Here is a 15,815-nt window from a genome sequence, read left to right on the forward strand (position 1 = left end):
AGGCAGAGCAACTGATCTCAGTGTTCAGGGGGTTTCTGAATTTTTGCCTTGGCAGGGAAATACCGGGGGAGCAAAGAGACATGGCAGGAGCCATACTGATGAGCTGGGAATCACGGTAGCACTTGTGAATGGTCAGGTAGGAGTTAGGACTTCTCCCAAAAAGGTGATGGGATCAATAGCCCAACTGAAGTACATGTACACCAATGCACGTAGCACAGGCAACAAACAGGAGGAGCTTGAAGCCATTGTACAACAGGAAATCTGATGTAGTTGTCATTGCGGAAACATGGTGGGATGATTTACAAACTGGAGTGCTGCGTTGGACAGCTACAAACTCTTCAGAAGAGGTAAGCCAGGAAGGAGAGGTGGAGTGGCCCTGCATATTAGGGAGTGTTTTGATTTTCTTTTAGCATTATGATGGTGACGATAGGGTAGAGTATTTATGGGTAAGAATAGGGAGAAGGCCAGCAAGGCAGATTTCTTAGTGGGAGTCTATTATAGACCACCCAACCAGGATGAAGTGAAAGACGAAATATTCTATAAGCAGCTGGGGGAACTCCCACAATCACTAACCTTTGTTCTTGTGGAGGACTTCAACTCAGCAGACATCTGCTGGAAATACAATACAGCAGAGAGGAAACAGTCCAGGAGGCTCCTGGATTGTGTGGAAGACAACTTCCTGACTGGAAGTCAAGACCCAACTAGGGGAGGCTTCCTGATAGACCTGTTGTTCACAAAGAAGAATTTGTGGGCGATGTGAAGGTTGGAAGCTATCTGGTCATAGTGATCATGAGGTGGTAGAGTCTTAAATTCTTGGGGAAGTAGGGAGAGGGATCAGTAGAACTGCCACCTTAGACTTCCAGAGGACAGACTTTGGCCTCTGTTTGACAGAGTCCCTTGGGAGGCAGCCCTGAAGGGCAAAGCAGTCCAGGAAGGCTGGGTAGAGTCACTTGGGAGACAGCCCTGAAGTCCAGGAAGGCTGGACATCCTTCAGGAAGAAACTCCTAAAGGCACAGGAGCAGGCCATCCCTGTGTGCCAAAAGATGATCTGGAGGGGTAGAAGACTAGCCTGGCTGAGGGAACTGGGGTTGTTTAGCCTGGAGAAAAGGAGGCTGAGGGGAGACCTTATCACTCTCTACAACTACCTGAAAGGAGGTTGTAGAGAGGTGTGTGTTGGTCTCTTCTCCCAAGTAACAAGTGATAGGACAAGAGAAGACGGCCTCAAGTTGATCCAGGGGATGTTTAGGAAGAAGTTCTTTAATGAAAGAGTTGTCAAGCATTGGAACAGGCTGCCCAGGGAGGTGGTGGAGTCACCATCTCTGGAGATATTTAAAAGATTTGTAGATGTGGTGCTGAGGGACATGGTTTATGGTGACCTGGCAGTGCTGAGTTAATGGTTGGACTTGATCTTAAAGGGCTCTTCCAACCAAAAGAGATTCTGTGATTCCGTGATTCATGTTCAGCTGTAGTGTCATAGGAAGAAGCAGGGGTATTGTGAGTGGGCTCTGAGAGGTTGAACTGAGGTCTGCACATTACCAGCAAGGGAATCACACATGCAGAGAGAAGCCAGAGCTGCTGTGATAGGGAGATCCTATGTATAAAGCACACACACATCTGGAGCAGTGTTTACAGACCTGAGAGCGGCCTTGCAACTAGCAGCCGTTTCCTTTAGCATGAGAAGTATCCCTAGCAGGAGAAGTGATTTGGATGCCAGGAATGCAAGACAGAAGAGTCAGTGCATGAAGAGTAACAGAATCAACTTCACTCACATTTTTTGTCAGCTTTGAGTAATTGCAGTCTTAAAAGCAAAGCCAGCCCACAAGCCTGTCTAAGCACAAGCAAGAGGAATGACATATCTTTATCGTTGCTTCCAGGGGGAAGAGCTTTACACAGGTATTGTTTTATTGGTTTTGTCTGTGTCTGGATTTGTTTTTGGAATTTTCAGACCCTTCTGGTAAAACTGATGTGACAACTGAATATACTGTCATAAAGCTATGACTTAGAAAAAAATACTATTATCTAAATTCCACCATTTTTCGGAAGGAGGTACGTTACTGGCAAGATCTGGGCTGCAACAGAGTGATAAGTGGGTTGATTTTTTTAACGACTTGGTTATAAAGAATTTTCTTCAAATATCAAGACTTTTCTCCAAGTGTTTTTCAGTTCTAGATGCAATTCACCATATCTTTGACATGACTGTGTTATTGATACTAAAAGCCATAAGACTCCCAAGGCTTATGATACTTCAGGAGTCTTTGTATCAGGTCTGGGCAATCTGTTGATGATAAAGGAATCCCACAGTGTGCAGCATTGTATTTTCTTGTTTCCTACACACTTGTTTAAAAGGAACAGCCCAAGTCATGATCTTTATTTTAAACTCAGTCAGAACTATTACTGACTTAAATGAGGATATGGTTGGAAAAGAAGAGACTATAAAAAATGAGTTAAATGAGGACTTGGCCCAGCAAATGTGGGAAAAATAAAATAAAATGAAGTAAAAATAAAGCCTACATCCAATTCCTAGACAAAGCTACTGAGAAAGTTGTGATCGGTCACTATGGCAACAGATTTTTAAATGGAAATAAAATGCTTTTAATACTTGCAAGTACATTTTTCTATACAGATCTAGTAAATGAACTCAAACCTCATTAAAGTGAATATGATTTTACAACAGGTATTCTATATAATGTCAGAAACACCAATATACAGAGAATCAAAATAAAAATAGCTATAAGATGTTGATGTTTTTATGTGTTACTGGTTCAGTCATTCAGAAGCTCAGGAGGTAAACAGTAACATTAGTTATTTTCTTTCCTCAGGGAGTCTTTTAATAACTGATGTAAATCAAGGCAACTGTAAGCTTAAATGAGAAAAATTTGCTTTTTTTTTTCTTGGCTTTTATACTAACGCACTCAGGTTGGTGAATCAACAAACTGAGGTCTATTGCATGTCATAAGAATTTGTTCATACAGCCTGAATGCTGATGGAGGCAATTCAGTTCTCACCCTATTTGCTCTGCACCCCTCACAAGGGCAGCGAGGCCAAGGCAGCCTTGCACTATTCACACAAGTTTTGGATGTCTGTCAATAAGAGCTGGAATTCTTGCAACTGGAGCAAGATTTATCCAGTACTTTAGCAATAAAATCACCATCTAATATGCACATTCTTATTTAGACTCACATAACCACAATGTCACTTCTGCACCTAAGGACATGATTTGTCACCATCAGGGAAGGTAGTAGACGTTTGCACAATCCTCTGAAGAAGCAAGTTTAACAGCTTCTGTTGATTAGAAATGTAATGAAGAGCTGCTGCGTGTCAGCAGGGAAGCACAGGCCACAGCAGAGACTGAAAACATTTGTCAAAACCACTGGCACAATCACGCAGGTGCAGGGTGATTATGGAGTGACCACGGACCTGTGCTGTCCCTGTCTGCCTCACCACTGTGTCCAGCCTTTTTCATGATGTGCTGCTTCTCTGGCAATATCTCCTCTTCCCTCTCCACACATTGTACTCCTTCGGCAGGTTCTTCCATATGCTTTATTTTGGCATTGCTTCAAATTGAGTCCTTCAGAGTGGGAATAGTCTTACTCCTAGGCCAGCAAACAGCCAGCTACTTGATAGCTGTTCAAAGAATATTAGAACAGCTTCTGCCACATGGGTCCATAGTGCCTCATACCTCAGTACTTTTAAAGACCGGTGGTCTTTTTAGAGCCGTTTCAAAACTGGAGAGCCTTTCACACTTCGGCTGTTCGCCTATCCTAAAACCCCTGTCACTTTATCTGATACTTATTTAATATATAGGAAACAATTGGATATATAGGAACCATCTCATACACACCATCTCAGCTCTGCACAAATTTCACTTCGGCAGGCAAGGCAAAGGTTGCTAGGAAGAGCCTCATCAGAATGCCTCATCTTTGGCCAGCCACTGTCAGAGTTCAGGCCTGCCAGGGAGCACGGCCAAGCAGCAAGCAGCTGGGAAAGAAAGGGAAGGAGAGACACAGCCACCTGTGGAGCTCTTTGTACGGGCAATGGATTATTTTTGTTTCACTGCTATGAAGGAACACTTGTCTTTAAAGAACTGCTTTCCACAGACTTCATTTAAACCCATAGTCCATGCCTTACTTCATCAGGAGGAAAGAAGTTTCACCTTCATTAGCTGTGACATCAAGCTGCAAAAACTATGAGAAGAATTTTCCATAAACACAAATAGGCAAGAGTTTTTTCTATGCCTTGAAAAAACTGTCCACCTGGTTTTTAATTTCTGCCTGTGCACATGCACCCTGTATACAACACTCATGCTCTTTGCATTGAAGAGAACCTACAAGCATAGTATCTGGGTAAAGATGGTATTTGTTTTAATCGTTTTGCAAAACAAGCGCATTTTGTGCACATTTTTAATAGGACTACATACTATTAATTCTATTATCTTAGTAGCAATGTTTGAGAGATTATTCCTCATCTTAAAACATCCTAAATTCAACAGCTAACAACCTAACCTCAATGGCTAATCCAGCCCTGAGCCTGTGGACATCCTAACAAATACACCAGTAGCAGGACTTGGGACAATGTGAAGAAATGAGGGTAACAGATCCCTGGGGTTGAAAGTAGAACTAGCAGGCATGAAAGCCAAAACGAAACCCGTGGGAGAACGCTTTTACCATGACATCTTCAGACATGAAGTTTCATGAAAACAAAATTCCCCATTGTCAGCATCAACCTTGATTTTTGTAACATGCATGTACGTTAAAGGCTTAAGTACCTCCCTGATCCATATTTCTAAATTGTACTTGCTTTACTGAAACCAAAACCAGAAGGCTCTCAAAGATACATAGGTTCCCAGCTCTGAGGAATTTGACTTCTAGGGACTTGGGACTTCTATGTCTAAATGCCTTTGAGGATCTGGGACTGTTTTTCTCCCCCATCCCTAGTGTAAAAGTGAAATAATACAACGAAGAACAAGCGGAGGATTCCAAACTCCTGGTATCTAAGAAGGTTTCAGTTAAACAGTCACAGGGATCGACTTACAGTGAGGACTTTTCTTAAAAAATGATTTGCAGCTGAGCACCTAGATACAATAGTTTGCACCTGGCACAGTTAAAAACCTTTTTATTTTTCTCCTAAGAAATAAAGCAAGAAGTATGGGGAAGATTTATGTAAGCTTCACGCTCAGAGTCAGCATCCTGGAAGAAGAAAATCTGATAAAATATAGCAATGGCTAAAGCAGGCAGAGAGATGTACAGCAGTGAAAAAAAAATCAATATTAATATTAGCGAAAAGATGTGTGATATGAATAAGTAAGAGGGCTGCACTTAATCCATCTTGGGAACTGAGAGCTGTCAAGAAGAAACAAGGATGTACTTGGAAACAGAAGGGATGTACAAGGCAATACTGCCCACAGAGAGGGCAGCAGCATGGCAGACTGGGCCTGATGCTGCAGATGCTGTAAAGGCCACAGCAAAGCGAAGGGTTTGTGATCAGTGCTGCAACTTTATTTTCACAAGCATGCACTGTTCAGAAGAGATGAAGGTGTGGGATTAACTCAAGGATCTGTTCATTGCTTCAGGCCCACAGATCTGACGTTCAGTGCATTTCCCTCCCTAACATGTAAGGCTCCTGAGCAGGACAGACTGCTTGACATGGGGGCTGCGTCACTGCTGCTTAAGCAACCCGCTTTAGCCAGTGACCTCTGAGGGGAGGAGAGGGCAGAGCCGAAACCTCGCTAGCCGGGTGTGCCAATATGCTGCTGCTGCAAGGCTCAGAGCTGGAGGTTGCAGGCAACATTTCAAGGTCCTCTCTGTAAGTGGGGGTGGGGAGAACATTTGTAACGACCCTGCGTCTCCTTACCGACACCCACCCGCACAGGCTTTGGGACAGGGTTGCTGCAGAATAAGCTGTCTGGCAGGGGGCTGCCACGCTTTGCTGTATTGCACTAGGAACAACTCCACTGCCCCAGCTGCGTCACTACCATTGTTTTGGAACATTTCTCCTTTTTGCTGGCTTTCTGCCTGCCCCAGTGTAGAGTTTAGGATGTTGGTCTTCAATTCCAAAACTCTGTTTGAGCTGTTCCCAGCTCTGATGTGAGTTATGTAGTTGTAGATCATTGTTCTGCATCAGCAGGTGCCAATGAAGGGGTCCTGGCTCCTCAGGAGGCACACTCTGCACATCTTTCCTCATTTTCTCCTTAAGGCTGTCTTTGTCTTCTATGAGCAGCCACAACTCCTGATTTTCATACACATTCCTGTGCCACCAATCATCCTTCTCACGATACCACCCCGATTGTGTGTGTTCACACACTCACCTCCAGCCAGCTTTCCCAAGGTCAGCTCTGCTGCTTGATGCCCAACCTAATAAAGGACACAACCCACTGAAAACAGTGGAAATACTTCCCTTGACTTCAGCAGACTTTAGAACAAGCCTGTTACAGCCCTGATGGACAGGGTCCCCGGCAGCCCGTCTGAAGTCAGGGATGACTGTCCCATCATCTGAAGTGGAAAGCAGCAAGCACCCCAGGAGTGTTGCCTGCTCTTCCCTTGCTTGCTGTGCTCCTTCACAGTTGGTTCTTCTGACCTGCTGTAACCACTTACGAGGGGCAGATCCAGCCTGTACCCATGACATGCAGGTGTTTGTGTGCCTGTGGCTTCTCTTGTGAACAGGAGTGTGTTGTGTGGCTCTGTGTGGAGCAGAAGGAAAGCTTGGGGGCAAGCGTTGTCTCCCTGATAAAAACGTGCCTTTGAGTTAGCTGTGTAATTTAGACAGTTAATCCTAACTGTGGATACCAGGTTTTCTTAGTGCATACAATGTGTGAGTGCACAGTGTCCATCACAGTGGCCTCAGATCTAACCTATAAATATTGTAAATATTGGTATTGTTATTTATATTGCACAAGGGATGAGCTATTGTTTCACAGCGAGATGTTCACAGTATTTGACATCCTTGGGGCATGAACGACTTCAGCTTTGACTTCCAGAATCAAACTGCCACCTCGTGGTACAGTGGGGGAGAAGCCTGTAGGCAATCACTCAGCAAAAGTGTAGATATATAGTAAAAACCAGTCCCTTTGCCACATCAGTGACTTACAATATTTTTTACTGTAAAGTAAAATACTGTACAATATTTTATTTTTACTGTTTTTTTTTACATTTTTACTATACTTCAGGCAAATTAATAAAAATTCTTATATCATGTAACTTTTTGTCATTGTTTGTCAACGTAAAACATAAAAACATTTCATCATTCTTCTATGTGATTGTACCGAAACCTCCAGTACATATGTGTAGGTTTTTCAAGATTAGGCCCAAATGCAGCATACAGGAAAACACTAACTAGCAAGGCTATAGGCATCTGTAGCTGTTCCCTTTCTCTTTTTCAAACTCATTAATCTTAAGAGAAAATTCTGTGAGAGTCAGAGCAGGGCCACACAAATTGCTGAAGCTGAGCAAGCTGTAGTTTATTATCTGGTCTGAGGTGCTTGTGCATTCTCTTGGACCGTGGCAGATATAAGGTGATTTTAATCAGCTTTCTCTTTCGCTGTGGGCCAGCCGTCACAAATTACTTCACCTTGCTTGTCAGCCAAGAGCAAGCACAATGGATCAGCAGATGTGCAGCAATCTACTACAGCAATGTGCTTGTCCATCTCAACCTTCAAGCAGCAGACCAGTATGAAGATGTACTGACATGATCCTTTCAGCTAGATTAAATGTCCTAGCATCATCTCATAGTATTTATGAAGGATGACAGATGAAAAGCTAGTCAAGTTCAAATCAAAAAACTATAGTTGAGGTGAACAATTGATTGCAGCCACATATCAGTGCATTTTTCAAGCATGACTTCTCAGGAATATAGTGGTTTATAAAAAAAGGTGCAGGTAACAGAAAGCTCATAAGGTCTGGAACTTATTTCTTGTCCCTCTGCTCATGCCAGACAAGTACTAACACTTTTCTTTAAAGCATGAAGTAGAGGCATGCACTACTGAAAGCAAAGAGGGAGGCAGTCATGCGAAGGGAGTGTAAAGAGATAGAGAGCCTGCTGGTGACTCCCCTCTTAAGAAAGCCTTGAAAGACCCAGGTGAGCTGCCTGGGACCTATAGCACCAGGGCAAGTCATTTGCCTTCCCACTATGTGAACTACAAAATGCAGTACCTCAGGGAATTAGTTTTTATAAAGCATTCTTCATCCAACAGTACATAGGTAGAAGGAACTCACAAATTTCACAGTTCTCCATGAACTGCTGTCCTGTAACACCTTCACTGAGCACTGGCTCTAGGAGAGAGTTGGTGAGCATTCCCATGGGTGGGGGTCCTGCAGGTCCTCATGGGGCAGCCAGAGGAACCCAGCCCTTGGAAACTCTACAAGCACAGAGGCTGTTCCAACTTCCAATATCCTGCGGTTCATAGTTCCCCATCAGCCCACTTGGCAGCCAGACTCCCAGGAAGGATAAACACAAAAATTTCTTCTTACTGCTTGTGGTGGCATCTGCTTTGCTGAGTGACTTAACTCAAGGGTGGATAGTCTCTTTCTAGCAATGGTGTCATCCTGTAGCCCTAGTGGGTGCAGGCGTTATCCACTTCTATGTGGCTCATGGCAGCAGCTCATGCTAGCCCTGTGTGGGTTTGCATCTTCACAGACTGCTGTCAACACAGGGACAGGACTGGCAAAGACAGAAAGGAAAAGGAGGGAAGGGGAAGTGTTCAGTGGGTGATGGGGTTGTGAAGGAGAATGTCTAAATTTAGATGAAGGGTAGGCAGGGCAAAGAGAAGAGCCTGTGGGCCCATGCAGCCTCCTGTGCTTGCACCTGAGTTAATTCACATGTAAGCCCTCTGCGGTGTGTGAGATCCCCCACCCCGTAACATGACTGTACAGCTCTGCAGCCCTCTCATCCCAGCATTTCTTCTTCCTAGGAGTACTGCTTGTGGCTCCTGGGCCAACAAGGGAAATCCTGCCGCTCTGGGTAATATACAGGAGACCAGGCTAGATCAACACAATGATCCCTTGGGGCTTTACAGATCAGGGTACCTGTGAGGCCAGCATGGAGTGGGGCTCTTGTGGGGGCTTGCCTGATGGCTGGAGGAATGAAGCCAGCACCAACATGCCCCAATGTTGCCCTGGGGAAGAATGAGCTACCTCTCACGAGAAGAGTGCCTTGAGCATTTTTTTTTTTTTTACTGAAATGCACTAGTTAAAAGGTATCTGTAGGCAGAGCATCACATCTCATTGCAGTCAATAATCAGCAATGGTAACTACAAAAGCAAATGTGAGTGCTTTTCCAGCTGAGAAACACCACCCCAGACTACATGTATGGCAGGACCACGGGGCAACCATGCAGCTAATGAAGCTTAATGATATAAAGAGATAACTCTTTATTTTAGGTGTTATTGCTAGTGCGTCCGTCCTCACTTTCATAAAAACAGTGTGGTGATATCTAAGAGTGGCATTTCGATGCCTGAAATGCTCCTCATATAAATAGAACAAGCAGATCAGCATGACTGAGTGATAAAATTACCTTCTGTCTTCAGGAACTTCAGCATGCAACTGTGCTATAGGGGCCTCAGTGTACCCCTCTTCACAGCACAAACAAATACATTTGGAAATGGATCTGGAGGAGACTTACAAAGAGGGAGAGAATCCAGAGAAGAAAATTACTCGAGCTGCAGCTGCAAAGTTGGTGAAAAAGGCTTTTCTCGAAGCCCTGAAGTCCAATGACTTTGAGACACTGGAAGAACTCTTGAGCCAAAAGAAAATAGACGTGGACACGGTGTTTGAAGTGGAAGATGAAAACCTGATTCTGGCCTCCTACAAACAAGGTAAACGTGGCACCATTCACCAGCCAGGAAGTAGATGGGTTTGAATGATTTTCAAGAAACTGTGGCCTTTTATCTCTTCTGAAGCTGCAGCATAAGCAGATTCATGGCTGGTTCTCAGTAGGTTCATATGGCCACAGTCACTGCAGTAGGGGACCTTATCAGCTGTACCTGCCGGGCTTGGTGGAGGGCAGGCCAAAGACCAGCCTGAGCCTCAGTGCTGCTGAGGCAGCTGCTGCGGGTCCAGGGGAGTCCAGAAAGAGGAGTCATCTGCCATTTCCTCGCAGAGAACTCAGGTGCAAAGCCCAGAATAGACACATGCAGGCAAAGTGTGTTATACACACTTCTTGCATGTACCCAGCGACATATACAGATCGTTTAGAATCATAAAATATTCAATGTCTTCCATTTTCAATTTACAGTAGTAGTAGAGCAAATTCTTCCTAGCTCAGGAGAGCTAAGGAAATCCTGAGGGCCTTAGATTTTGTTGGATGGGAGGAGATTTATTTTTCAAACTGACAGAAAGTGAGGATATGCTAGTTCATGAAAACAGAAAAATCATCTGGAAAAACAACCAGAAAAGACATCTGTTTTGGAGTGTGGAAGACCCAAATCAGTTCTCAGCCAGATGCTAGTTGAGTTTCCAAAACCATAAAACTTACAGCAATAACCCCAGTTTGTTCTCTGCTAAAATCAACATACTTCACGAGCTGCTTGATAACAGACTCTTAGTGCGTATCTAGAAAACAGTAATGATCAGCCTCTGCCAGGAGTTAATTGTATGTGGAGATAAACACCTCTGGTCCCAGCAGCACAGCAAATGTACTTTCTTTTCTGTGGCATAGGGAAGGGATAACAGCCCACCTCCTCTCCTTTTCTGAGTTTATGTCTTATTCAATGTTTGTCTCCTGTTCTTTTGGTTTCATTAGGGTGAGGATGATGCCGTCATGATGTACTACCCCTGGGGACGGCATCTGAACTAAGCCACACAGTGATGAATGTGTCTTAAAATACCTTTTCTTCTGTCCTCAGCAGACTGAGATGCATTCTGGTTGTGCTTTGAGACATCAAGATTAATGCACAGATTTTTAATTGGATAATTGACCACAAGCATTAACCTGTCTCTTTTGGAGAAGTCTCTCTTTTCTCCAAAAAGTAGAGAGGTAAATGTACCCTATGGCCTAAATCACAGCAGTGTATTCTCTTTGTCTGAAAGACAGGAGGCACTCTGCCAGCTCTTGTGCAATTCTACTTTTATTCTGAATCCCAGCTAACTGTGATATGAGAGTATTCCTTGAGGAGGGAGAAGAGAACCAAATCAAGCCCCACCATCCCACCATTCGGACAGCCTGAGCTTTGCTACAGCCCTAAGCAATGAAGTGGAAAAGAGTTGCCATGGGTGAGAGTGGCTTTGTTTCCTCTCTTCCAAAGAGGCTGAGAGCTCGCAAGGACACTGACCTTGCACACATTATGGCTTTTTCATGTTTCCACCCAAAGAAAGAGTCAAGCTGGATGAGGCTTGCCATGGAGCCCACATCTGCTTCCTGCTCAGTGAGTGCCTAGTCCCTGTCCCAGAGACGTCTGTGGGTTAGAGCAGAGGACGTGGGAGGTGCTCCCTCAGGATGTCTGAGCAGAGCTCATCTGCAGCAGCACAGGCAAAGGAAATAAATGATGGTCTCAGGCAGGAAAATTTTGTCTACATAAAGTGTTAACTTGCCTTTTAAGGATCACTTTCCTGCTGTTATGTATCATTTATGACTCACATCTGGCCTTAAATGTCCCAGCTCCATGTGGGACAAGCTGGCCGTGCTCCACAGCTCACCAGTAACAAGGGGGAATAATGCCTGTGAGTTGAGATAGGGAGATGATTTAAGAAACTTGCTCTGCTGTGTGTGTGGACTCTGAGATATCGCCCATCTACTTTGTGCCTGGTTTGGGGGCATATGATGAAAAGGTTGTCTTACCAGAGTTGCCAGTGGAACATAGACAGTCAGCACGTTGAGCAAGGGTTGAGCAGCTGCGGAGGAGGCTGTTGCCCCAGTTGGGCACTCAGGTACCTCAGGGCTGCCTGCCGTTGCTGACCATGGTGTCGGTTCCTTGGGGACTGGGTTTAGTAGTCTAGAAAATTTAGTCATAGACTGGGGCAGTTTCTCACCCCTGACACCTTACACACTGGCAGTAATAAATGCTTATACTGGTCAGGAACAAATCACTGCAGCCACATCAGAGCAGAAGGTGCAGCTGTTGTCATGACTGTCCATTTTACATCTGTAACCTTTCAGTGGAGCTCTAGCATTTTTCAGAAGTACACAAGAACTGCACTACTGGCATCTATCTCAGAATATACTTGTGATTTAACTAGGAGTGAAGAAAAATGTTAATCCAAGTTTCTTCCTGTCACAGTACTTTGTTTCTATCTACATTTTTCTTCCCTCTCCACCTCTTTCTGTCTAATACGACACACATGAATACTGTAAAAACCATCTATATGATATTAAGGTTGAAAAACTATATACAATGAGAGATCAAAAAATTAAGGTCTGAATTAATTTGACTTTGTTATATATCTTTAGTACTTTTTAGTTGTCTTTTACATGATAATGGTATTCAACCAGGCATTCATCCAAGGAGAAATAGGTCAAGAAACCATTATAGAAACCATCAAGAAACCATTATAGGCCCATTCTAGCTAAGATGCAGCTGCCGTACCTAAAAAAAAAAAAAAAAAGAGAGAGAAAAAAAGTTTTAAACTTCTCCTGCCCTTCTGCACATTATTACTGTCTTTTACTTTTTTTAAAGTAATGATTCCGAGACTGTCTCTGCGCAGTCATTAAGCATGTAGTCCTATTTGGGGAAGAAATTTAAGTGTTGTTTGGTCTTACGCCTGTATCATTGTGAAATTTTCAGAAAAAAAGTCTGAACATTTTTGAGCCAAATTTCATGCTAAAATGTCATGGCTTCTATCTGGCTCTCCAGCCTAACTGACATCAGCATCCAGACTTCTCACTACTTGCTCCTCAGAGGCAGTAGTTGGCAGGATGTCTGAGATACAGCTGGAGCCACGTTGCCAGGGGTCATCTATGTGCAAAACATCACGGGAGGTTCTGAATCCAGCTACTTACATGCAAGATCCTGCCATTTCCCAGGCAGAAGCAGCAGGATGAGCTATCCTTTGAGTCACTGGCCTAAATAAATGCTGCCTTTTAATTCCAATGCCACCTTTGTTCAGCTGTTGGAAGGCTGAAGATCCCTTTTCCCCATATTTTTTGGCTTGTGGCATTTCAAATGCTCTAAGCATATTTTTTTTTATTTAGTCTACACAGGTCACAAGAAAAACAAAAGTTGCCTTCAGAGTACATCTGCATGGGAATTATCTCTCCAAAAGGCAGGATACTGAGCACACACAGTTAAAGTACTTAATGAAAATGAAGTTATGCTTGAGAGAACTTCGTGTGCACGGAGCTGTAGCTAGTGAAGTTATAGTAAATTAAAGCAAAACTCCAACACTTCCTTCCTCCTCAATTATTCTCAGTAGGTGGATAGTCCAAATAAAAGTCTTTGCCAAGGATGGTAATGCATTTTCCCTTTGTACAGGGTACTGGCTGCCTAGCTACAAATTAAAAATATCCTGGGCCACTGGACTTCATCTAGCTGTCATGTATGGACATCTGGAGAGTCTTTTGGTCCTCCTCAATCACAAAGCTACAATCAACTGCCGGCCCAATGGAAAAGCTGCAATCCATATAGCGTGTGAAATGGCAAATGTTGAGTGTCTCAAGATCCTTTGCAACCACGGAGCTAAGCTGAACTGCTTTACAATGAGCGGGCAGGCACCCTTGCACTTCTGTACGACACGAACCTCCATACCTTGTGCCCAGCAGCTGATTTGGAGAGGTAAGGTAAAGCTGTGGAGCATCTCTCGTGGCCTGCCCAGAGATGGTGGGCATGGTCTCTGTTTTCTCTCAGGAGGCAATTTGATCAAGTACATGTCTATTTATCCCACCCACAGGTGATCCATATCTTCATCTCAGACTCCTTTTCCACATCTCTTTAACTATCAGAGGAAGTTACTCCCATTCTGATTCCTCACCCCATCTGTCCTTCCCTGTCCCTGGCCACCAGCCCTTACTCTGGGATTGTTTCCCATTTCAGTCTCTCAGCAGAATCTCTTCTCTGAATCAGGGAATTTGTCTATTTTTTCCCTGTCTTCTTCATCTATTTTACTATTGAGATGTTTTCATGTGAAAATGCACCCCTCCCTTCTTTCTCCCTTCTATTTTTTGTTCAAATTTCCTTGATCTCAGTAAAATTCTTCCAAACACTTGTTTTTTGAGACCTGGCCCTGAAAAGCTGGGTACAGATTTTCATCCTGTCTCTTCACCAGTAGGGACTTGGGGGAGGGTGGGGAAGGCTGTTATATAAGATTTTTGTTTTCCCAAAGTAAGATGCATTAAATTGCTTGTCATCTATAACAAATGAAGCTATGAATAGATATAATTCCTTGATAAATATATTGGTGTCCTTAACACATGGATGCTGACTCAGGACACAGTAAAAGGCAGATATAAAAGGTACAGCAAGGTCAGGCTGCTCAAGTCTTAAGTTACAAACGCAGAGATTCCTCTACTTATTACACCGTGCCATGGCAAATACAAATTCTTCTGGGTTTTTTGGTGGGGTTTTTTGGTTTTTGGTTGGGTTTTTTGGGGGTTGGGGGGGGGGGGGCGTTTCCTTTTTTTTTTTTTCTCTCTGTGTTAGCAAAACAGGAGGAGAGGAGGAAGAGGAGGAGGAGATAGAGCTCAGAGTTGGGGGGGGTTGTTTCCTTTTTTTTTTTCACTATGTGTGTAATTATTGAAGGCTTTTCCTGAGATGCAGAGCCCAAGCGTGCTTTGTGGGCAAGTGATCTGCAGCCCTGAATGAATAACTGCATCGCTTTTCTCCTGCTGCAGGAGAAACGTATTATTTTGTTTGGTAGAAAGGAAAATAAATGCTGCCAGTCATATCCTGCCCAAGGCAAACAGTTCTGACAGCAGAAGTTGAATTTGCTACCATGGAAAATCTTCAAAGTCAAATGCGCTCCTATAAAACGTAGCATGGGATGAATGCAAATGAAAGGATGCATTCTGTAGCCTTTATCCACCCACCCATCAGCAACAGAATAATTATACTTTACAAGCCACCCTGCATCCCAAAGCACTTGGTAAACTCAAATCTCCATATGAGCTAAACATGGAAAAAATGGCATCGGTCTGGAGCAAAATGTGGCAGGTACACACAGTCACAGAGCAGCACCACCCAACAGTTGGAACCGGGGGTTTTGTTAATGTCCCTACACCAAAGTTTCCTAGATGCATCTCCCACTCTGCCATCTCCACTCAGTGGTGTCACACTGAGTCAATTCAGGTAAATGCAGTTTAACCACTTCTGGTTTGGGCAACTTGTCAGCGAAGTAAAACTGATCCCATGTTTGTTTACCACCTCCAAACTTAGATTGCTGGTGCTTTCATGGACATCTAACATGACTAACACTCAACATGGCTTAACTGCATTATCACTCAGGTTTTCCAATCCAGGGGTAATTTTTGACGCCTCTTCCTCCCTCCCAATCCTTACACTTCAGTCAATGTAAGTTTGGTCACGCAAGAACTTTTGTGAGCCTGGAGAGAGAAGAGGGGTGGCCACACAACGCACACTTGCTCTTGCACAACTACTTCACTGACCGTTTGCCAGGTTTAGGGATTGTTGTCCATTCAGCGGCTCCCATGACTTTCACCACCCTCCGTCTCTGGAAGAAACCCCTTGTCCCTCCAGCCTGCCAGCCCTGCTGTGGTTTCACACTTCACACTGACTACTGTTCTTCCTTGCTCTGCGGAACGGGGTCTCCCCAGCCTTCCCTCTTTCCCAGTAAGCAGTGTTCAGCGTTACTCCTACAGCCGCTGGCATTTCTTTAGAACAAATTTCTGCTAGCTGGCAAGCGGGAAGGCAGCCGGCAAGCCAGGCTGCAGCCCGCCGG

At 44.1% G+C, this 15,815-nt stretch overlaps 1 protein-coding gene across 1 annotated transcript in view; it reads left to right on the forward strand.

Annotated features, from left to right (window-relative positions):
* Positions 1-9,521: 9,521 nt before the first annotated feature.
* The window catches only part of ASB4 (ankyrin repeat and SOCS box containing 4), an 11,010-nt gene continuing 4,716 nt past the window's right edge, over positions 9,522-15,815 (forward strand). The window contains exons 1-2 of the mRNA XM_010133990.1: positions 9,522-9,805; positions 13,397-13,696. Coding sequence (XP_010132292.1) covers positions 9,592-9,805; positions 13,397-13,696 — 514 coding nt within the window. The 5' untranslated portion in view covers positions 9,522-9,591. The remainder of the gene's footprint in view (positions 9,806-13,396; positions 13,697-15,815) is intronic.

Source organism: Buceros rhinoceros, unplaced genomic scaffold (assembly GCF_000710305.1).
Source record: "Buceros rhinoceros silvestris isolate BGI_N320 unplaced genomic scaffold, ASM71030v1 scaffold594, whole genome shotgun sequence".
NCBI lineage: Eukaryota > Metazoa > Chordata > Aves > Bucerotiformes > Bucerotidae > Buceros > Buceros rhinoceros.